Consider the following 24,175-nt stretch of genomic DNA (forward strand, 5'->3'; position numbering starts at 1 on the left):
CAGGATACTAATAAAATAATAAATATATTGTGATATTCAATATCCCCAGTCAGAAACAATAATAGCTACTATATCTTGATATATTAATAAAATTATATAATATATATAATTATAGATGTATAATGAATGGACACTGTAGTATTAACTACTGTTTTCTAAGTATGCTTTAGAAACGCAAGTTTTCCTACTTATGCTATTGTTAAAATTTAGGATACTTTATTGTTAGCAGTGATTTGATTTATTATATCCCATGTAGCAAATGAGACAGCAATAAATTGGTTAAAAATAGCTCTCTTTACTCAGGCGTTTTAGCAGAGTAGGGCATGCATCCTGGGCAATGGCACAATTACCCTGTCACCCAATACTCCTGAGTATCTGCGGAATTCAGGCATTTTTCTCCTGCTATTGAGAAGCCCACACAATCTATCCAAGACTTCCAAAGTCTTGCTAGTTCAAGCTCCAAGGTGGTTTTGGGAAAGAAGGTTTGATATGACCAAGTCCGGTTGGATAGAGTACACAGATCTTTCAACAGCAGGAGAAAAATGCCATCTGGAACGAGCTCCCCCTGGAGATACGGAGGATCCAAGACTTACGCATCTTCCGCCGCGCCCTAAAAACGTTTTTATTCCAACAGGCTGGTCTGGCCTAACTCTCCCTTTTAAATTGTTAAATTGGCTTTTAAATTGGCTTTTAAATTGGCTTTTAAATTGGGTTTTAAATCTCTTTTAGATAAATTGGATGTTTTAATCTTTGAGCCTAAATTATTTAATCTGTTTTTTAATAGTTTTTAACTTTTGTATGTCTTTGTATTTTATTTTTGGCTGTTCACCGCCCTGAGTCCTTCGGGAGTAGGGCGGTATACAAATATGAAAAATAAATAAATAAAAATGCCTGATGATACAGTAAGTGGTGCACAGCAGATCTTGAGAACACTGGGCAACAGGGACAATTGTGCCCTTACCCAAAATGTGTGTGTCTTGGAGAACATGAAGCAGCATTCCCCAATGGTAGCAGCGGCACAAAAACAACTGGGCCATAGCAGTTGTCTGAGACTGCCGAAGGCCCCAGTCTCTACTTCTGCCATAGCCTAGAGCTGTGATCGAGTGCTGCTGTGCAGGGTGGCCTAGTTGTGGGAGGAGAGATGAGTAGATAGGAGGAGCTGCAGTGCCTCTACAGACCTAAGAGTGGGCACACTGCCAAGAGGAATGGGCCAACTCGCTGAGGCCAACTCGCCGTGGCACAACTGTCTGTGGGATAATTTAACAATTCAATTTAATTATTTAAAATAAATAAAAATATTTTAATTCTTGTCATTCACATTTCATCCTGTCCTTTTGTATCATTTCTTTAATGATTCTATGCTACCATTTCTTTAGTGTTAGTGTAACTCTTGTCCTGCAGCGAGTTGTCCCATGACAAGTTGGCTGTGGCGAGTTGTCCCACAATGAGTTGGCCATGGCAAATTAGCTGTGGCGAGTTGGCCCTGTTGAGTTGGCTGTGGTGAATTGTCATAGAACCTTGCCAAGCACCCTAAATTTTATCTCATAACCGTGAATGCTACAACATTCACAGTTATGAGCATGGCTTGTAGCTCCCTTTGTTTAACACTGCCATAGTTTTAAACAGTCACTGAAGTAATGGCCAGGGTGCACCTGTACTGCAGGCTCCATTTCTGCCTCTGCTAACAAGTACTTATATATTTGTTTACTATTTCTTTTCTGTTACAGCCACTTCCCTATAAATACCCTCTCCTTGAGTTACGACAAGCCTCTACCCTTTGGAGAGCACTTAAAACCTGACTCTTTCTCCAGGCATTGGGATAGGGTGATGCCAGGATGGGATGAGAATGTGGATTCATTAAAGAAGTGCGGCTATGCACCAGGTTTTTCAGATTTTATTGCTGTTGGTTTTCTACTGTTTTTCCATGATTTTATTAGTTGTATGTTACCCACAGTTGTTTTGAGATGGGAGGCTATAAAAATGTGGCAAATAAATAAATATCGTTAGATTTATAGGTTGCCTTTATTTTATATAACTCTAGGCAGTGTTAAATATATTTAATATTTTAGAATGTATGGTTGGGCTATTTTTGGTAGTATTTTATGTATTGTTTATACTTGTATTTGAAGTCTTCAGAATGCTATAATAGAAACAATAAACAAATAATCAGGGGATATATAATGTTATAATATTTTACATGTGGGATATATTATATTTCATCCAAAAGGAAGCTGTTCTGGCTTCCATTTTTCCACTTGATTTTTCCATAATATTCCCTCTTTCTACATGAGCCACAGTCCCCTCCATTCAAGCAGGTCAGCAGGAAGCATTTTCAAAGACTTCTGCAGGCTAATCAAGAAGGGAGATGATAATCTGAACCCAACCCATATCCTGAATGAGGAAATATATCAATCAAAATTGAAAATTAATGTCTCGTTGCTCTCATTCCAATTGCTTTCCCTTTTTTTAGAAAAAAGCAAACTATGTAATTAACTATGTAAAAAATAATAATTTTCAGTTAATTAAATTCACTTTTAGAGTCTTTGCTAGATTTTTATGCATCAAGTGTTTCATTAACTTCTTTCTGTAAAAGCAACAATAAATGTTGGCAAGAATAGACATTAATTTAATTAATTTCCTACAAAACACAACTAACAAATAAAGACTTTTAACTAACATACATTTTTTTTCTGCTGTATCGAATAAGCCAATGCAGAGGATAATAGAGAGAGAAAAAAGAATGACAGTTTGTATTACATTTTAGCAAAAAATTATTCTGACTTAATCAAGCAGAAGAAAATCTGCTCAAAAACAACAGAGTTGCTCACATGTCTCTAATGTCATCATTTTAAAACAGATTGTTCAGGTGTAAATGGGCTTAATTTCATATTCAAAATCTGTTTGTTATTGGGTTGGGTTTTTTTTTTTTATAAACTGAAATTTAACTAATTCTGAGGCCAGAGTTTCAGTTTGTGGTTGGGTAAGGGGAATCCTTTGACACCTCCTTTGATAAACAAGGAATTAAGAGAAAATATTTTTAAAAAATTGAAATATCACTCATAAAAATGAACTGCTCCCTCTATTCTTGTTTCTTGGTTTTATAGGTTACTTAGTTTTTGTTTACTTATTTTTTATTTAGTGTTGCCACAGGTATTTTTGGCTAAAATACATGATTTACCAAGCACTAACTCTGTTATACTATGGACTTGTCTTATCCTACATAAATAATGTATTTTTATACAATTTTTTAAATAAATACAGCAGTCAGAAAAAGAAGACAACTCATTCTCTCTCCCCCCCCCCCACAAACATACACAAAGACAACGAAAAAACCAGCTGAATTACAGGTTCCAATAGCAGCTTAAATTTTAATATTTTTATTAATCATGCTTAAAGGATCTTTAATTTTTAGATAAATCATTTTAAATAACATACAAATGGTTTGGAGTGCTCCACAAATATTTCATTCTATAAGGATAATCCAGTTTTACCTAGCTTTTGAAGCAAACATAATTAGAGCTCCCTGATAAAATTAGCACCAAGCAATATTTTGCATCAATAACTTTATTTTCATAAGAAAGTATATCAAACCCATGAAATATACCAATAAGGCACAATGCTGGGTGAATAGTTAATTCCTATATTTAGCATTATTGTTTAAAACCTTGGTAACCAAGGTTTTGGTTACCACCTTTAAAGCGCTCCATGGCTTAGGACCTGGTTATTTACGGGACCGCCTACTACCACCAATAGCCTCCCACCGGCCAGTACGCTCTCATAGAGAGGGACTCCTCCGGGTGCCGTCAGCCAGTGTCGACTGGCGGCCCCTAGGGGGAGAGCCTTCTCTGTGGGGGCACCTACCATCTGGAATGAGCTCCCCCAGGAGATACGGAGGATCCCGGATCTGCGCTCCTTCTGCCGTGCTGTGAAGACCTTTTTATTCCATCAGGCGGGCTTGGCCTAATTTCTTCCCTTTTTAAATATGTAAATTTTAATCTGTTTTTAAATTATTGGGGTGTTTTAATCTGTCTGGGCCAAAATGATTTAATTTGATTTTATCTGGTTTTTAAATTTTTTGTATTTATGTATTTTATTGTTGGCTGTTCACCGCCCTGAGTCCTTCGGGAGTAGGGCGGTATACAAATCAAATAAACCTAAACCTAAACTAATATAATTACTTCATTTTTAATTAGTCACCTGTATTACCAAAATAATACAATAAGCATTTAAAAGGAAAATGGAATTACAATTAAAAACAGAACAACACTTTCCTCAGTCTCCAAGTCCAAAAGTATGTTAAGTTGAAAGATGGGCCTTTGCACACCTTACCTTTGCTTTCCTACATAAAACTAAAGATTGTTTATTGAATTGAATAGGAAACAATAATAGTGGTATACATGAAAATACTGTTGCTAAGGGTAACTCCTTCTGTCCTAAGATATTGCCTAGGAGGATAAAAATTCCTCAAAAAATATTTTAAGTATAAACTCTATGGATATCTTAGGGCCTTTCCCAAAGTTGCAGTGCTAATTACTCGTCCTTGCTATTTCTATCAGCCCTCTCCAACCTGCCTTTGTAGTCAATCACTGTCAATCGCCTAACCTTTCTCCATCAAAAAGCCTAGCAGATTTCACACCCTTTGGACACCTTTAGTGTCAGAATAACGGGGAGACACTATTTTAAGACTGGTACAGCTACTCATAATTTAAGCCCATCTCACTCATAAGCTAAGACCAAGATGATGGCACCATCAGTGGGAAGTAGTAGAAAAACAAATGTTTCCAGGTCATGTTTTTTGCTGTCCATGTCAGTAAAGAAAGGGGTGGGTGGGACTGACAAAACATGCTTTGGGATGCAAACTTTGGCCTTCAGCTACATGCATGAGATGTCCCAATGCATATGTAAAAATGTAGATTTTTTTTTTTATTGTGACATCTTGACATACATTTGCTGCAGGGCCACTTTTAGGTGAAAAGTAGGGACATTTAATTTCTCTTTATGGTTTCAAATAGAAAGCTGTTCACCTATACGAAAAAACAAATAAAGCTGATAGCAACAGTATGAATTACAAAAACATTTCTTATATATTATTTCCATCTATTTTATTTATCATTATTTCCCAAAAGCTCAATGAAACAGGAAATGTTTTGCATTCACAGAACTGGTTCAGTTCCTGGCCTGTGAATCTTTTCTATTCCCTTTCCCTTTTTCCCTTTCCTCCTTTCCTTTCCCTTTCCTTTCCTTCATCCTATTTTATTCTTTGGAACTATAAGATTGCTTCTTAGGTATTACTTTGTAGAAGCAGAATGTTTCAGGTAGATATTTAAATACACACGTATTCCAGTATATATATATAATTCATATTTATTTGAATCATCCTTAAATATATCTCTTAGATATCTATCTATCTACTGTATCTATATCTATCTATCTATATCATCTATCATTATCTATCTATCTATCTATCTATCTATCTATCTAAAACTACATTACATATAGTTTATATATATAAGCTTACTCAGACAGACATTACCTCTCCTCCTGAAAATGTCCATACACCTCTTTTCGTTCTTTTTGTTCTTGTCTAATTCCTTCAAGAATTTTTTTTCTTTCATTTTGGATTTCCAAGTTATTTCTCCACCCATCAAGTTTTAATAAACCTCTAGTCAAAGAAGTATGTTGAGTGCTAAAGCGCTGAATGAATGAGTTTTCTATTAGCTTTCCTTCCTTCTTTATTAAAAAATTATTATATTTTTTTCTCATTCTAACAATGAATTTGGATTTTCTCTCTTTGGACTTTTTAACATGATCTGTATCCATCATCTTTTCCTTTTCATAATTCCTCTGAATATTGTCTATTTTTTCTTCATGTAAATGATGCATGTATTCTTTAGCTTCGCTTTTAGCAATCAACAGCCGCATCACATCTCGCTCCTTCTTAGCTTGCAGATCCAACTTCTGACTTTGCCAATATGCTTGTTCAATGGCATATAAAGGGTGAAGTCTTACAGTGCAATATGCTTTAGCAAAGACTCTCTTTTCGATGCTGCCAGGTTCATATATTGGCAAAGTTTGTGGTACAGGATGTGTGATGTTACGCATATCATGAGCAGTATCAAAAAATTCTCTCTCTTTCTCTTTGTACATTTTCCGATGTTCATTCGGTGAATAAAAAGGCATTTTAGAGCCTGAAAGTCTAAATGTAGTTGCCATCTTCACTTCAGTTTTTTCTCTCTCTGTGAAATCTAACATGAAACAATTCAATGGTTATATTGTTATATCATAAAATGATATTAAATAGTGACAAATTGATCATTAAAAGTGCCAATATACTTTTCATTACCCCGATTACAACTATGTTATTCTTCCAATTGAATTTAGGGTTGTATGAATGAGACAGGAAAGAATTACATTACTGGTGAAATTCAGTCCTGAAATTTAAAGCTGCCTGTAACCCAATGAGAAAACTCAAGATTGCTTGTTTGTTTGTACTCTCAATTCATGTAATGAAAATCTGGACCTGTTAAAGGTCTTGTGAGAAACTCCCACTGAAACCAATGGAGCAAATTAATCAAACATATATTTCATTGTTTAAACTTGGGTATAATGCAACCATCTGTAATCATTTTTAAAGGTGTTTGACTCTAATTTATTTTCTTAGCTTCTAACTGATTGAAAAGCTTCATGCTAATTACTTCTTTGTTCCTGAGCATCAACACACATTCAGAAATTGCAATGGCTAAGTCTCAAAAGTGAGAAACATTTGAATAAAGGCACTTCAAATTTATATTGGAAATGTGAACAACAAGAAAGGACATTTTATCAGGTTTGGTAGATGTATAAAAATCCTGGATTCAAACACCTACACTGATTCATAGGATTTTAAAGATTACTGTACAATTGAAACCAGATTTTTTTTCTTTTGGAATTGATGGACAATAGCAATAGCATTTAGACGTATATACCACTTCACAGTGTTTTACTCTCTAAGCACTTTACAGAGTCAGCACATTGCCCCCAACAATTTGGGTCCTCATTTTACTCACCACGGTAAGGATGGAAGGTTGAGTCAACCTTGAGCCTGGTGAGAACTGCCAAATTGCAGGCAGCCAGCAGGTAGCAGAAGTAGCCTGCAGTACTGCGCTCTAACCACTGCGCCACCGTGGCTCAAGTTGTTTGAAACAGTTGGAAAAACTGCACTTTTGTACATGGTAATTGTAGCAGAATTTATTGTATGCAGAAAAATGGAAAGATTCAGCACTATCCAGAAAAGAGGAATGGTTGCTGAAGAAGATGGAACTTGCTGAAAAGGCTAAATTGACTATTTTGATCAGAGAAATGATAGTATCTATGTTTATTGCTGACTAAAAATCCCTGAGAGATTTTTGCATGAAAAAATAAAAATGAAGTTATGCTTTATGGTTTTGATGATTAGACAAAACAGATTATAGAAAGAAGAGAATTACCTTGTAACCACAGAGTAAAAAGTAAATTTAAATTGAATTAATAATTGCTGGAAAGAAGATTGGAAGCCACTCCTTTGTATCTTTTCTCTTTTTAGTTTCCCTTTCTTGCATGCAAACACACACACACACACGTAAAGAAACATTTAATCTTAAAAGCACCCACTGCAAGTTACTTGCATAGTTTTGTCCAGAATTTAAAAATGTATTTCTCTTCTAGATGTACATTGTAAACTTTATCCTTGAATCCTCAAGTTTATTTGCCTATTTCCATGCTTTCATCTCCTACCATCCACTAGATCAGGGCTGTCAAACTCGCAGCCCACAGACCGGATGTGTCACACGCTGGCCATGCCCACACCCAGTTTAGTGAAAGGGAAAAAAGTTGTGATACATCATGTGACGACAATGTGACGCTGTGAGTTTGACATCCCTGCGCTAGATCAACAATGCTCCCAAGTTCAATGGTGTCTTGACGTAATTTCTTCTTTCCCGATTAGCAATTTCAGCAAATTACTTTAAGTATAAATGTGAGCAAAGAAAAATATTTGTTTCACTCGTCTCTAATCCTAGCACTTTTTCCATTCTTACCAGCAATAATCAGAACAAATCGAATGTGACCTTTGGGATAAAATTTTGTATATAATTTTATTAATACTTTTTAAGAAGATTAAAAACACACAAACTAATAGAAAGTAAGGAAGAGAAAAAAGAAAAGGGAAAAAAATCAAAGAAAAAATAAAAAGTACAAGAAAAGAAAGAAGTAAATGAAAAAAAGAAAAGAAAATATAGCTTTTATTTTCTTATTTAAACATTTTAATAAGAATTATATATAAAAAAAGACTGCATAATAATAAAAAAATGTACTTGTGACTTAAGATTGTAATGATTATAAAAATTATAAAAAGAAAAGCAGTACAACACTTCAAGATCACATGAAGTGTTAATATTACTTTATAATGCCTTGGTAAGGCCACACTTGGAATACTGCATCCAGTTTTGGTCGCCATACTATAAAAAAGATGTTGAGACTCTAGAAAGAGCGCAGAGAAGACAACAAAGATGATTAGGGGACTGGAGGCTATAACATATGAAGAACAGTTGCAGGAATTGGGAAGGTCTAGTTTAGGAGGAACAGGCTCAGGCTCAACCCATCCAAGACTGAGTGGCTGTGGTTTCCGACGTCCCGATATAGCCAGTTGACGCCATCACTGACTATTGGGGGTGAATCATTGGCCCCCACGGAGAGGGCTCGCAACTTGGGCATCCTCCTGGATTCACGGCTGTCTTTAGAAGAGCACTTGACGGCCGTGACCGGGAGGATTTTTTATCAGGTCCGCCTGATTCGCCAGTTGCGTCCCTTTCTGGATCGGGACTCGTTACGCACGGTCACTCATGCCCTCGTCACCTCCCACCTGGACTATTGTAATGCTCTCTACATGGGGCTCCCCTTGAGGAGCACCCGGAGGCTCCAACTGGCGCAGAGTGCAGCCGCGCAGGTGGTAATGGGAGCGACATGGCGCTCCCATGTAACACCTCTCCTGCGCGAGCTGCACTGGCTCCCGGTGGTCTTCCGGGTGCGCTTCAAGGTTTTGGTTACCACCTTTAAAGCGCTCCATGGCTTAGGGCCTGGTTATTTACGGGACCGCCTACTACCACCAATAGCCTCCCACCGGCCAGTACACTCTCATAGAGAGGGACTCCTCCAGGTGCCGTCAGCCAAACAGTGTCGACTGGCGGCCCCTAGGGGGAGAGCCTTCTCTGTGGGGGCACCTACCATCTGGAATGAGCTCCCCCCGGAGATACGGAGGATCCCGGATCTGCGCTCCTTCCGCCATGCTGTGAAGACCTTTTTATTCCATCAAGCGGGCTTGGCCTGATCTCTTCCCTTTTTAAATACGTAAATTTTAATCTGTTTTTAAATTATTGGGGTATTTTAATTTGTCTGGGCCAAATAATTTAATTTGATTTTATCGGGTTTTTAAATTTTGTGTATTTATGTATTTTATTGTTGGCTGTTCACCGCCCTGAGTCCTTCGGGAGTAGGGCGGTATACAAATCAAATAAACTAAACTAAACTAAACTAAACTAATGAAAAGAAGGACTAGGGGTGACATGATAGCAGTGTTCCAATATCTAAGGGGTTGCCATAAAGAAGAGGGAGTCAAGCTATTCTCCAAAGCACCTGAGGGCAGGACAAGAAGCAATGGGTGGAAACTAATCAAGGAGAGAAGCAACCTAGAACTAAGGAGAAATTTCCTGACAGAATAATTAATCAGTGGAATGACTTCATCCAGAAGTCGTGAATGGTCCAACACTGGTGGTTTTTAAGAAGAGATTGGACAACCATTTGACTGAAGTTGCCTACCTCAGCAGGGGGTTGGACCTTCCAATTCTGTTATTCTGTGATTCTATGTAATTTTAGAGAGAAAGGCCAAAGTACATTTATACTTATAACTACTATGTAGAATAAGAGAAGTGCCTTCTTTATAGTCTGGGGCTGTTGTGGCCCGCCAGTGGCCTGCACGGATTGTGGCTGATCCCGACGACAAGGCGGCTGGTGTGGTGTTGCGCCAGCAGCCTGTGCAGCCGGCGCTCGAGTCAGACAGCGAGGAGGCTGAAGAGGATGTGGTGCCAGAGGCAGAGACTCAGCCAGGGCCTTCAGAACCTCCAGAGGCTCCTTCAAGTGAAAAGAGTGAAGTGGAGGAGCCTCTTCTCAATGCTTGAGCACGCAGGGCTGCCAAAAGGCAGGAGTGGCTACTCAGGAGGAGGTCTCCTCGAGAGTAAGGCTTGGGGTTAATTGGCCACTCCCTTAGCCTATTTAAGTTCGCACACAGATAGCAAATGTTTCTGGAAACGTTTGGTCCTACACAGAGCAATTTGAGAGTGAGTTTTTTATTACAACTTGGTTTCTGGGCTGATTGCCAACCCTTGTCGGACTTTGTTTAATCTCTGTAATTCATAGCAGGCTGATAAGGACATTTGTGGTTAAAGCCTGCATTTTGAAAGGTGTCTGTTTGTATTAAACGGAGTTTTTGGAGCTGTGTGTGTGTGCTACAGTTCTTGGAACCCGTAGCTGGGGCAGAACAGGGGCAAAATTTTGAAGGGACTCAAATAACAGTACCAAAATAAGCAGTTGCTCTTTGCATTTAGCTTCTCTTCGTTTGACCTCTCTTTGATGGGTATTCTTTTTTCTAAACACATACTTTTTTTTTTTTTACAAAAATATGCTGTAATTATTCAAAGAAACTCAAAACTGAATGACCTTGGGTCAGCACTCTGTTGTCCTGGCCTAGAGGTGAAAGAGCAATAGATGTTATTGTGCCCAAGCCTGACCTGATTCATCAAATGTATTTTAAATTTCAGATAGTCCCTAATGGCTATCTATTCTATGCATACATTGAGGAATTTTTTTCATTATTTTTACCAAGTGCTCATATCCTACTTGCGTTACTTCTAATTTCTACATAGGTCCAGGTGATAAATAGAAAAATAAGTAGAACATGGAAAGACAAAGAAAACAGCATTTACTTTCTGGTCCCCTCTAATAAATAAGTTTTCCCCTTAATGTTAATTAACAACTATATGCAAGACCCAGTAAAAACAAAACAAACCACATGGAATTACAAACTAATTAAGACATGCTGGAAAAAAAATGAAATAAAAATAAAACAGGAATGTTGTGCAATGGCATCAACATGGGTAAGGAAAAGGTGCCTGGCAGCAGATGGTGCCAAATATAACCTGGGAAGCTGTCCCATTTGGTGGCAAGCCAAGTCTAATTTTTTTTTTTACATCATTGCTGCGAAAACAAACCAGAAACTGATTATATAAATAACTGCATTTCATTTCTTCTATGTAAAAAGTAATTTAATGTTTTGTTTGTTTGTCCTATGGTAAGAAGATATTTTAAACAATATAAGAAGCCCAATGATGCTTTTTCATAGACAATTAGAAGAAGCATTTGTTCTATCAAATCAACATCTAAAGAGAATTTAAATATAAAATATATAAGGGAGAATATAAAACTTTTTATGCAAGTTATGTGACACATTTTTCTCTGCTATTGTCCAAGATAATAGATCATATAGCAAGATTTCCTACCGGAAATAAATCAGATTTTTTTTTTCCTTATAATTATTTATGTAGATAAAGAAGCTGCCACATACTTACAGATCTCCTAATCTATTGATAGTATTAATAGAATTGAGTAACAGATTGAAAGACATGGGCTTTTTTTCCTCTTTGTTTCCAAATATATCCAGATAAATACACGCTGGAAAATGTACAGTAGGTACAAAGATTAATATATTTCCAAATCAAGGGAATCACTTGGGTGTAATAGTTAAAGATGCTGGGTTTGAAAAAGTCCTAATTCTCAGATAGGTGCAAAGCTAGCTGGGTGACTTTGGTCCGGCAAGACACTTCAGAAAATCTTGTCATAAAAACTAGTTATCTGTCCATGTAGTCACCAGGAATTAGTACTGACTCAAAATATGCATTATAATATTCAAAAACATACTAGGTCAAGGGACCTACAAGAAGTGCATTATGAAATTTCAAACCAACATTTCTGCTGTGTTCCTAAGTACCAGAACCGAATAGATGTTTATAATTCATATCATTCTCGAAATGAATTATTTTACCAGTGTCTCATGTGTTAGTGGATTTATCATGTGTGACACAAAAAGAGAGGAAAATATCTTCACAGATTTTCAAAATAGCAAAAGGTGGTATGAACTACCCATAGCAATGCATTTATTTTCTGTAAGCAGTCAAAGTTATAAAGAGCAGGTGTAAAGGGATACTAATTCTTGTTTCTGTTTTTCTACAAATAAATCAGGAGTTGCTCAGAACTATAATTATGCATATTACCTTAGATTTGAATTCACTTATTAACAGTCTACGAGATGAACCTGGCCTTTACAGCACACATTTTTCATTTCATAATTGTCTGGTTCATTTTCTCTTTCTGTTTTTAATGGAAGACCTTCCACTTACTTATTTCAAACCCATTGTATCTCTAACTATTTTATCCCTATCCCTATGTTCAAACTTTACATAAACTGTGGGTAAGTAACTGTTTTACACCCAAGGAACATACATTTTTATCCTTATTTCTCCAGGTAATATGAGGACCATAACATAATGGATGCTGTCCAAAGTCCACATAAATGTTTTTGACTTGGGTTTCAAATATGTCACTCATTATAAAGGCATCTATGATATTCTTCATAAAGACATAGCAACAGCAATAGCACTTAGACTTAGACTTATATGCCACTTATATACTGCTCTTTACAACACCTTCTGGGAAATTTACAATATAAGAATATTGCCTCCAAAATCTGGCTCCTCATTTTACTGACCTCTGAAGGATGAAAAGCTGAGTCAATCTTGAAGCCTGTCAGGATCAAACTCTAGGACGTGGGCAGAAAATGCCTGCAATATTGCATTTTAACCACTGTGCCACCAAGGCACATTCCTGATACATTGCACATAAAAATGCTGATTATGTTGATATACCTAGTTTTTACATCATACGTTTCCATGAAAATATTTATTTGCATGTAACATTAGCTTAAACACAACAACCTTAAATGGACAAAATTGGATTAATAAGGGAATATAACTATCAGATATCAAAGTGAATGAATATTCAGAAGTCTGTACATACTATAGAAATGGCAGTTGTTATAGAAGTTAGGTAACTAACCTTTCTTTGTTGACTTTAATTCCTTCTGTTTAATCTTTTTCTTTTCTTCCAGTCTGATAACAGGATATTTTAATCTTCTTAAAGTTAAACGAAATTCTTTAAGATTGTTCATGTCTATAATCTGTTAAAATCAACATTTCATTCATTAATGATTTGAGAGAGAGAAATGCCAGAATTCTTCAAACAGCAACATTTGTATTGTCACATATTTTTTATTAACTTTATTATTGCACATGTAGTAGTGCAGCAAAATTATGCCATTCTTTTTCTTCATTTTTAGCCTTCTTTTTTTTTTTGAAAAATTGTTTGTCTCTCTAGGCAGCATCATGGTTTGCATGGATGGATGAATGCTTGTTCCAACCTCACACCTCTATGCTTCTTGAATAAATTCCAGCTTTTAGACTAAACAACCCTTTCACTCATCATCTGTTACACCAAGATGCATTTCTTTGCAGTGAGTACATGACAAGGGCACCTTAGCTTTATCTGTGCAAATAAACAAGAAAAGCTCTTAGTCTGAGCAGAAGCACATGCTACTCCTAGGGCATTTTAAAATAACTTCAGAGCTGCTTGAGTTGAAAAGCTCTGTTTACACATATCTACAAGTAGAAGCTATAGTTAAATGCAGATTTCAGCCTTTATAGTCATTTATCAGTGGAAGACATGGAGGGAGAGTATTGTTTAACCAGCTTCATTAACATAAATGCTTATAACCAATGGAAAAGGTAATTCTTAGCTGCCATATTAAAAAACAACAAAAAACAAAAGATTAGAGTTTCTGAGGTCAGCAAAACCCAACTGCATTTTTGATGGCAGAATGAATGAAGTGAAAGAGAAATGGGCTTTGTTGCCATTCCTCCCATTCTAGTTATTTATTCTTAAAAGGAATTTCCTGTCACTGAAACCAATGGAATGAGTCAACCTAAATTACACGCCCATTGAAAAGGGAAAGACTTCAGATATAATGGGTCTACATTATCTTCCTTGCCAGGTAAGTATGGTATTCCCTTAGGACATTTTGGTTTCTTTCCAATAATTGAAGGCTCAATGAAAAAAAAAAAAATAGTGGGATGGGATGGCCTTAAAGCAAATAGTGAATTGATTCCCTCCATTAGCTTTATCTCCTTGAACATGGGAGGATGAAACCTAAAAACCATATAGAGCTTATTCTCTCAGAGAGCAGAGGATTGGTTTAACTTTTTGTTTGAACCAACAGAGGTGAATTGCTAAACAAGACCGGATATTTAGGGTGTTCATTGTTCTTTTATTTAAAAGGAACACTCAAGAGACCTTACTATTTAAAACATTCAGGAAAGTAAGGGGGGGGGAAGGAAAATCAAAACATAAATAATAAAAGTATTTTCATACCATACAAAGTCTGTCAAAATAAAAACATTGTTAGAGATTTTCCAAAGACAAAGAAGGTAGGAGCTAAAAGTCAGCTCTCAAAGCTGTGTGACAACAGGAGAACTTTAGAACAGTCTTAAAATCAAAATAGTTTTTAACTGATAAAGAAACCGCTAAGATCCAACATAGAGTTTCTTTCTATACAAAGTTATGGCATGTGTTAGCTGTATTTCTTGCATTATCCTGTGTCATTTGCTATCCCTAAACCATTATAACAATGTAGTTACTGTGAAAAATCCATGTGCAGAAGCAAGATTTACTGGGGGGGGGGGGGTCACAAAATTCAAGGGAAGTTTAAGTTTAAGAATTTAAACAGGTAGTTTTGTGGAGTTCATTAGTCAGTTTGTTAAAGCAGTTATTGTGACACGTAAATCAGAAGACTTCACATAACACTTTATTTTTTCTATCTTTCCTTGAACTTTAAGACAATCTGCCTTTAGACAGGGAATATAAATATTCATATATTTATTGGCAGTTTTTAAAAATGTAGTTGTTTTATTAATAAGTGCAATGATGCCAAATGCTATGTGTATGTTTGATAGTTCAGCTTATGCCAAGTCACAAAAAACAAAAAAAAACAAAACAGGAGTTATTCAGAAGATAACGGAGGAGAAGCTGTGTCTGGTAGCCAAGTGCATCAAGCTGCTGTAGGAAAAGGAACATATCATTTCTAAAAGAGTTTTATAGAGACATATTACTGAAATGTATATTCAGGCTTTGATGACGCTTACACGGCAGAGCCATAGGCCATCATCATAGGAAGCAGTAGCAGATGTTGCTCACCACAACTGAAGTAATTGCATGTCAATTTAAAATATATCATTGCAATTCCTAGTAATGAACAAGCCTTTTTTATTTCAGGCCATTCACTCTGACACAGATTGCAGCTAGTTTGATTTAATAATATTTGCTCTTACATTTGAATGTAATTTAGACACATCAGTGCTGAAATTCATTCCAATAGTTTATCCAAACAGACTGCCAGGATTATTGCATTTCAATAAAGAATATCAATTAAGACATAAAATAATGCTAGTACGCTTAACTATGCTTTTCAGAATTCCACATTATATGTTTACATCTGTTAGTTCAAAGTAACATTTTCTTAATTTATTTTCTCAATCTTTTCCCCCCCAGGATGCTATACTGGCTAATTAAAAAAAAATGCAATCCAGAAATCAGCAGATTTAAACTAGGTGCAATTATTCAACTTCTAAACATTCCCAATTCCTTCAAGCTGTCTACATATGGCTTAGTTTTATCTTCTTGATCATGTTTTTCTGAGCCTGATCCATTTTGTCTAATATGAGGTGACCAGGATAGCACACAAAATTAAAGGTAAATTCTGATCAAAGCAGAATAAAATACAATTATTACTTTGTTGTGGTCTATGAACTATACTTCTATTGATGCAAGTTTTTTCCCCTTTTTTCATAACCATAGCACACTATTGACACATATTTACTTTGTAATCAGCTACTATTCTAATACAAACCAGTGATTTGTTATTCTATATCTGTACATTCCAATTACTTAACTACCTTATTTTTTATTTCTGTTTGGTAAATTTTCAGATCACTTACTCTATTTTTTTAACCTAGCATGATAATTTTGCATTTTGTTCCCCCTTTTTACAGCATTAACTATTCCACCCAGTTTTTGTCATTCAAAAACTTATCCAAGTCATTAATAGAATATTGAGAAGTATGTGGGCCAAGAATGAACTCTCTGGCACTTCACCAGGTTTGATGACAAAACATAATTGAATATCCTTAGAATATAACACCTGAACTATCTATGTATTCTCTTAATTACCCTAATATAGAATCTATATTAATCTATTTTCTTAATCAGAATATGTAGGGTACTTTATTAAATACCTTGCTGAAATCAAGCTTTATTATATCTTCAGCAATACCAAAATACTCCAGAAATTATTAATGAAAAGAATATATTTCTAAGTCATCAACCAATAACAACAAGAAATTATTATACAGAAAAGCAATATAATGCAATTAAAAATAATTGCAACACAATAACCAAGGCCCTAAATGATCGACTCACAGCACAAAAAGTCACATACTGGACTTCACTAGCATCCTGGCCTAACATCTGGGGGAAAAGCCAGGTCTTCACTCTTTTCTGGAACATCCACAGAGATATTTCACTAAATATTTGGCCAGCCTATATAATTTGCCTTCTATTGTCTATCCACAGATATTTTACATAAAAAAGTGAATAGACTGAATAGACTCTATTTACCTCCGTACTGACATACTCTATGTAATTAGTTTTATTGGAGCAGAACACTATACTATCAGAGAACTCTGATCAGTACTATACATTGCTTTGCTACGTTTTTAATGCTTTTCCCTGGATCTACCAACTTTTTTGGTACAATATGCAAATTGCAGATTACTGTAGTTTCTAAATCAAAGCACAAATAGTATACTTACTTGGATTGCGGGTGTACCTCTCTTATATTTTGTAGGCTGTTCTTGCGTAACAGTTTCAGAGACAGGGCTTTTATTGTCCACAGAAGTTACATGCACCTTTTTTCTACCTCTGGTGTAACGGTTATACCACAGAACATCAGATATAGGACTGACGCTATTAAAAATATAGTTTGATAATTTTATTTCAAGGAGTTAAAATGGGATTAATATTTTGTACATTCAAAACAATGTAAGTAATACGTACTTCATTTTTATACATTTTCCTTGCTGATTGTTGCATACTGTATATTTTCTAAAGCAAACAACCAGAAAATTACCTGTCAAAACATTATCCTTATATTATTGAGAACACAAAATGAAAAACTGCATCAAGCTGCTACTGACAAAAGTATTGTGATATAGTTGTCTTAATTTTATTTTAATAAGCAACATGCAAAACTCAGTTGGATATAACCTCTTTCAACCTCATAATATCAGTTTAATGAAATTCTATGCAAACTTATTCAATGTCCAAATATAGATAATAGGGTTTACTCCCAGGTAATGGTACTGCAGCTCTGTCATTCTATATATGACTTATTTGGCTGTAACTTCTACATCACTGGTATATATTAGCATAATGCCCTCCATTAATCCATTTATAAATAATCATGTGTGTACCACAAATTTATTCACTATGTCTCAACACATAGGGGAATGGCTATTTGGCTACAATTAGCTGAAACAACCATTCAGAGCAATCAATACACAATTCATGTGTGTGCTTTGTAAGAGAATGTTTTATAGGTAGTCCTTGATTTATGTCCAGTCGCTTAGCAACTGTACAAAAGTATAATGGATCTCCCAAAAGGTACTTAGAACCTTCCTGATTTAGAAGTTACAATAGCCGCACTCCCTTCCTCCAGTCACATGATCACATTTTAGGTGCTTGGCCACCAGCTAAGATCTATGTACGTTTGCAGCATACCACAGTCACATGACTATGATTTGCAACGTTTTTTGCCAGTTTCCAGAATTTACTTCCAGTTTCTGGCAGAAAAACCTACCCACTGGATATAATGGAGTTGCTTAACAACCATGCATTCACTTAATGTTCACTGCATTAGCTTAACGACTGCCGCTAAAAATAAACCTGGGTCAAATCATGTAGTGACACACTTAACAACTGCAATGACTTACAACCAAAATTCCAAGCTCAATTGCCGTCATAAGTCTTTTTTTTTTTTATTGAATTTAAACATTTTATTGGATTATAGAATAAAATGCAAAAATACAAAAGCAAATAGTAAGACACAGTGGGGAGGAAAAGGGGAAAGACAAATGAGGAGGGGAGGAAGAAAAGAAAAGGGGGAAAAAGTATTGACTTCCAACTCTCTCTGTTGCAGTAGAATAAAGCATTAACATCAAACCTCAACTTTTTACTTTTCCATAATAATATAAACTAGCTAATTATATAAGAACAAATCAATCTAATCAGTAAAACCCAAAATCAAAATTTCATTTTTTTCCCATCCCAAGCACAAAATCTAGAAACGGTCTCCTTGTAGCAATTCAGTCATACGTCAAAGATAACCTGTAGTTATCATCTCTGTGCCTGCATCTATATACACAAATATGTAGACTAGTATGTACTTCCTGTATCATGATTTGTACATGTTTATCCATTAACAGTAGGGATAAAACCTGAGATAAGGAAGTTTGCATCAAAGGAAGGGATGACAGTATTTTGAAAATGGCAAGACAGGACAAGAGCCGTGGTGGCAGCGCAGTGGTTAGAATGCGGTATTGCAAGCTACTTCAGCTGACTGCTGACGGCTAGCAGTTTAGCAGTTCGAATCTCACTGGTTTAAAGTTGACTCAGCCTTCCATCCTTCCGAGGTTGGTAAAATGAGGACCCAGATTGTTGGGAGCAATATGCTGACTCTATAAACTGCTTAGAGAGGGCTGTAAAGCACTGTGAAGCAATATATAAGTCTAAGTACTATTGCTATTGGAAAGCTATAGCAAGGCAACCCTAGATTTCTGGTGCAAATGATTGCCACATGCATTATAAAAGAGAGCTGAAGTTATCTTATTCCAGGGAATACAATTTCTGGTTAGGCACAGATATTTGAAAAAGTGTCCTCAAGTCCCCCCCCCCTTTTTTTTTTTTTTACAAATTCAGAAAGGATCTAAAGTTTCAAACTGCTTAAGTACATACGTTCAAGTACTATGTTTATGTCCCACCTTTTGCAATTCCAGGAAAAATTTAACAAAACGTAAATAAAAAGTAGAACATGCAAAATTAAGCCACAAAATACAATTAACAGTAAAATAATTTGTTAAACCCATTTAACAAGCCTGGCATAAATCATCCCTGTGTAGATGTCCAAAGTACTGAGAGAATGGAAGCCAAACATCATCCACAAGGGAATGCCTTTTTTATCCTGGTGGTAACATTGGAAAAGGCCTTCCTCTTGGTGAAAGAAAGATGAGCTTCTGACAGTGGAGGCCTCTTCACTTACAGATGCTCTTTATGGAAAATGAGGAGGCTTGGCGCTATTTTTCTCCAGATTGCCTCAAGGAGATTATTCACTGAACATTTCATTCACTAACCATGTCCTGTCATTCTTCTTTAGAGAGGTTTATTTTCAACTGAGATCATCGGCATTCAATAGCAAAAGCCCTTGTTTGACTTATTTTTAGTTTACTAATTTATGAACTGCTACATAATTTGTGAGCCACCTGACTATACAAGAATCTTGTTTAAAAGTGGCCCCATTTTACTTCAAATTGAAGGGCATTTTATATATCCCATAATAATAATACACAGGAACTAAAATAATGCCTCATTAAAATAATACCACCATAACATGCACTGCCTATTCAAGAACTGGAGTATTTGGCAGTTGAACTGAATAGTATTTGCCTAATGGGCTAAGATCTATAATTAGAAAGACATTTCAACTGTATGTTGAAATACCAAATATGAATATCAGTATGACTAAAACTTGCAATAATCTTGTCAGCTTTCACGGGGGGTAAAATACTTTATAAGTTTACTCATAGGCCCCACTGAATATCACAGGCTTTAGTTCAAATTTCATTTGTGTGTGATTTATGTTTATTTTAAAAATTTGTATAGCTGCCCAACTTACAAATGCAACTGAAAGCTAACAAGGGATTAAAAGCAAAACCAAGCAAATAATCAACATAAAAGAATCATAACAACAGAATTAAAAAATAAACAGCGGCCTAAGTTATAACATATTCAAAAAATTAAATTCTTTTTCCAGATGGACCCATTCAATGTCCTAACCCAGGAGGGATCAAGTTTTTAAAGACTTAAAGAAGACCAGAGGGGTTAGCATCATCTGAAAGTCACAGGATATGCTGTTCTAATGGCCAAGCACTTTCTCAGAGAATGCACACTTCCTGGGTCTCATTAAATGGCAACTGTACCAATGGTTATTATAGAGTACACAATTATATTGACTAGCCTTTGCCAGAATAGCATTTCAGTCTCCCTCTCTTCCCAATTTCAAAATATGGATAACAATATAATCCATTCTACAGAGCTGTTTTAAGAACGGCCAAGGGAATTACACTTTTCAACTTAGTTTTTAACTTGATACAGATTTGAGGATGATGCCGGCACTTCCCTTGATCGATATCGCAGTGGCTAGGAAATCAATTTCAACTGTCTTTATAATCATCTTACTTATCTAGCTTCAGCCCAAAGGTTCACGAGTGGTCACAGAAACGTTTATTTAAATAACCTTGTTTCCTAAAAGGGTCATAACAATTTAGCAGCTAAGTGTTCTCTTGTGAAATTATGCAGACAGAGAAGGGACAATAATAATCTGAAATTTTTAAACAAATTAGCACAGTGGATAAACATTCCATTATTATGTGTGTGAAAGCATACTATTAAGATTATGATTTCAGTTTTAAAATATATTTGCTTGTAAAATCACTGTTATGTTTCTGTAGTGCCAGAGCTGCAGGAAAAAGTGAATTGACGGAGCTGCATTTCTCTTTCAAGTTTTCAACATTGTTTGTAGACGCACAGCATGGTGCCAACATGTAAAAGACATGCATTTTGCATTACGTATCTTCTGTACTCTATCCAAAATACATTGGACTCATGGAAAGAGCAACCTGAAGACATTAGTTAAAAAGAAGTAAATTGTCAGTTCCTTAAAGAAAATGTGACCTTCTGCCAAAACAATGCACTGTCTGTCACTCTTCATCAGAATAATAGCCTGACAAGTTTATTGTTGTAAATATTTCATTTTCCTTGCCAAATAATGGAGTGTTATCAAACAAGATGGTTGTCAACATTCAGCCTCATTTCAGGCAATACAAAATATAGACAAGCAGTTACAGTATGATTACATGGCTCTCTATTTAACTGTTCTGAATTTTCCAAGAAGCCTTTTCAGGAAAACAAACAAACTCTTAGAACTTCAAGGCAACCTCTCTAATCTGGCACTCCATAGCTATGTTAGGATTACAATTTTAACATTTGCAAGCTGGCTAACAATTCTAGAGGGTTGTAGTTGTAATGCATCTCGAATATGCTAGCTAAAGGAAGACTCTTACACAAAAGTCAGCATCATTATGCTGACTTTATGCATTATGCATTATGATATTTTTCTCTGTTTCACTATCACTGAGCTTCAGTAACACCTGCTTCAACCTCTGCTGTGTTTGTTATTTCTTCTTTCTAATTCATTAAGCTCCCTTTCTCAGCCTCTGGTGCTTTTTCATTCACTCCTGCAGACCAGCCCTCATACCTGAACACATTATTGCAAAGCTGCGTTTACAGTATTTTTCTATCCTCTTCCTGGCGCCTCTCAGTTTCAATGTATGTTTGAAAGTGGAGAAGATTCAGGAGTATATCCCTCTGGTACAGCCTTATGGCAGATTTAATGATTCCTTTTCTTGAACTGCCAAGAAGGTCTACCTGAACTCCTCAAAGAAAAATATATGCAGTTCCTGAGCTAGTTGGGCTGACTGAGCCCTATACAAATGACCAGCCAATCTAGCACAGTATGAGATTCATTGATCTAAACTGACAACTTTTCTAATCTTACTCAGTATAAGATGCTGGAATTGATGGAGAGTATTTTGACAGATGTGGTTTGCTTGGTTTCTGAATGCTTCACAGAACACCATCTGTGTACAAATAATACAAAGGCACAAGTCAGTGCTTTTCATCGTATAAATTATGATGCTAAGCATGAATTTACCATCGTCTGCTGTGGGGTATAGTTCACCCAGTACATAAATTCAGAGTATCTTGGAGAATATACTTTCTTTCAGAGATCACATTGAAAAGACCCAGGCAACTTTAATATTGATAATAACACTTCAGTAAGTCATTCTCTTCACCTTGTCACACTTAAAATAAACTACTATGCATGCTGCTCCATATTGCGTAGTGTCATTACACCCATTCCTGCTTTTTGGTAACATACTACTTTTAATATGCAATAACAAATTAAAAGGTCTATTTTTTTACAGGAAAAAAATAGGAAACAACGCCAGGCACAAATAATAATGAAAATAAAACTTGTATATTATAAAATTGCAATCAAATCAACAATGTTGATTTGGCATAGGGCCTAGCTATCTTCGAGACCGCCTGCTGCTACCGACGACCTCCCAGCGACCTGTGCGCTCCCACAGAGAGGGTTTCCTCAGGGTGCCATCAGCCAAACAATGTAGGCTGGTGACCCCCAGGGGGAGAGCCTTCTCTGTGGGGGCACCTACCCTCTGGAATCAGTTGCCCCCAGAGATAAGGAGAATCCAAGACCTCAGTGCCTTCCGCCGTGCCCTTAAAACCCACTTTTTCCAGCAAGCCGGGCTGGCTTAGGAAGAAATTTTTTAATTTTTTTAAATGTTTAATTGGTTTGTGGTTTTTTAAATTTTTGGGCCAAATTTATATATATTTTAATTGTTTTTAATATTTGTATTTCATGTTTTTAATTCTGGCTGTGCACCGCCCTGAGTCCTCAGGGAGAAGGGCAATATATAAATTGATAAATAAATAAATAAATAAATAAATAAATAAATAAATAAATAAATAAATAAATAAATAAATAAAATGTTAGTATTTTGCTCCTCTTCTGCAATCATATCCTCAGAGAATTGTGCTTGTAGAAACTAGATTCTATATTTCATACGGCATAAACCCCTTTGATGTCGTGGCTGAATAACTATATTCACAACTATAATGGGGTTTTTTTGTGGTTATGTGATCAATGAGATAAAGTGTCTTAAATGTTCATCCAAGAAGCATTTTAACAGTTTTAGTAATCCATAAAGGGTGGAAATGTCAAAAACAGATTTCAGATTTCCACCAAGAAAAATCAGACGATCTAGGTAGGACAGCCAGCTCTGTACTGAATCAATCTAGATGACTATTAGAAGTCAGCAAATAAGCACCTAATAAAACTATTTTCTGCCCTCTAGTGGTCATCAGGATTATTGCAGCCCATATCTGATAGCACTATTATAATGGATATACTAAATAGGCCTTAGAAAAATTGGGGGGGGGGGGGATCTTGAAATTCTTAATTTTATAAAATTGATTATTATTTTTCATTAACTTTCAATCGGATTTATAGATTTAAAACCAACCACACATTTATCACACCAAAAAAAAAAAAAAAAGATGCATAAGAAGACACTATTGAAAATGCTTAATTCAGAAAGTGGAGTTAATTCCATCCAAAACTGCAGCAAAGTTTTCAGTCCTATCAACGAATTGGAGAAATGGAATAATAACAATAATGGCAAAGGAAATGTTCCTCCCATTTGCTTAGCCAAACAAATGGTTAAGCTTAGGAAATGGTAGATCTTCCATTTTAGATTTTCCTATATATCTTTCTTCCCAATATTGGTAAAGGAGAAGAACAACGGAAATGTGAGGCAGAGGGGAGCAGACATTAGCTAATGTTTCTATATATTTGAAAACAAGTCCCTTCAATCTTCTGCCAGATTGTAGAAAAAATTCAGAAATGTAAAGTTACAACCTTACTTAATAATGGTATATTTGATAAGAGCCTTGGTGGAGCAGCAGACTAAAGTGCTGTTAAGTAGCAACAGCTGCCTGCAATTACTGCAAGTTCAAATCTCACCAGGCT

General features: G+C 35.8%; 1 protein-coding gene across 6 annotated transcripts in view; it reads right to left on the reverse strand.

The window, feature by feature from the left end:
• The window catches only part of LRRIQ3 (leucine rich repeats and IQ motif containing 3), a 54,767-nt gene that overhangs the window by 10,671 nt on the left and 19,921 nt on the right, over positions 1-24,175 (reverse strand). For all 6 annotated transcript variants that reach the window (XM_034433196.3, XM_034433194.3, XM_087889821.1 and 3 more), the window contains 3 exons: positions 17,043-17,196; positions 13,180-13,300; positions 5,534-6,245 (listed from right to left, as the gene is read on the reverse strand). In XM_034433196.3, coding sequence (XP_034289087.1) covers positions 5,534-6,245; positions 13,180-13,300; positions 17,043-17,196 — 987 coding nt within the window. The remainder of the gene's footprint in view (positions 1-5,533; positions 6,246-13,179; positions 13,301-17,042; positions 17,197-24,175) is intronic.

Source organism: Pantherophis guttatus, chromosome 3, assembly GCF_059756535.1.
Source record: "Pantherophis guttatus breed Tessera chromosome 3, ASM5975653v1, whole genome shotgun sequence".
Lineage (NCBI taxonomy): Eukaryota > Metazoa > Chordata > Lepidosauria > Squamata > Colubridae > Pantherophis > Pantherophis guttatus.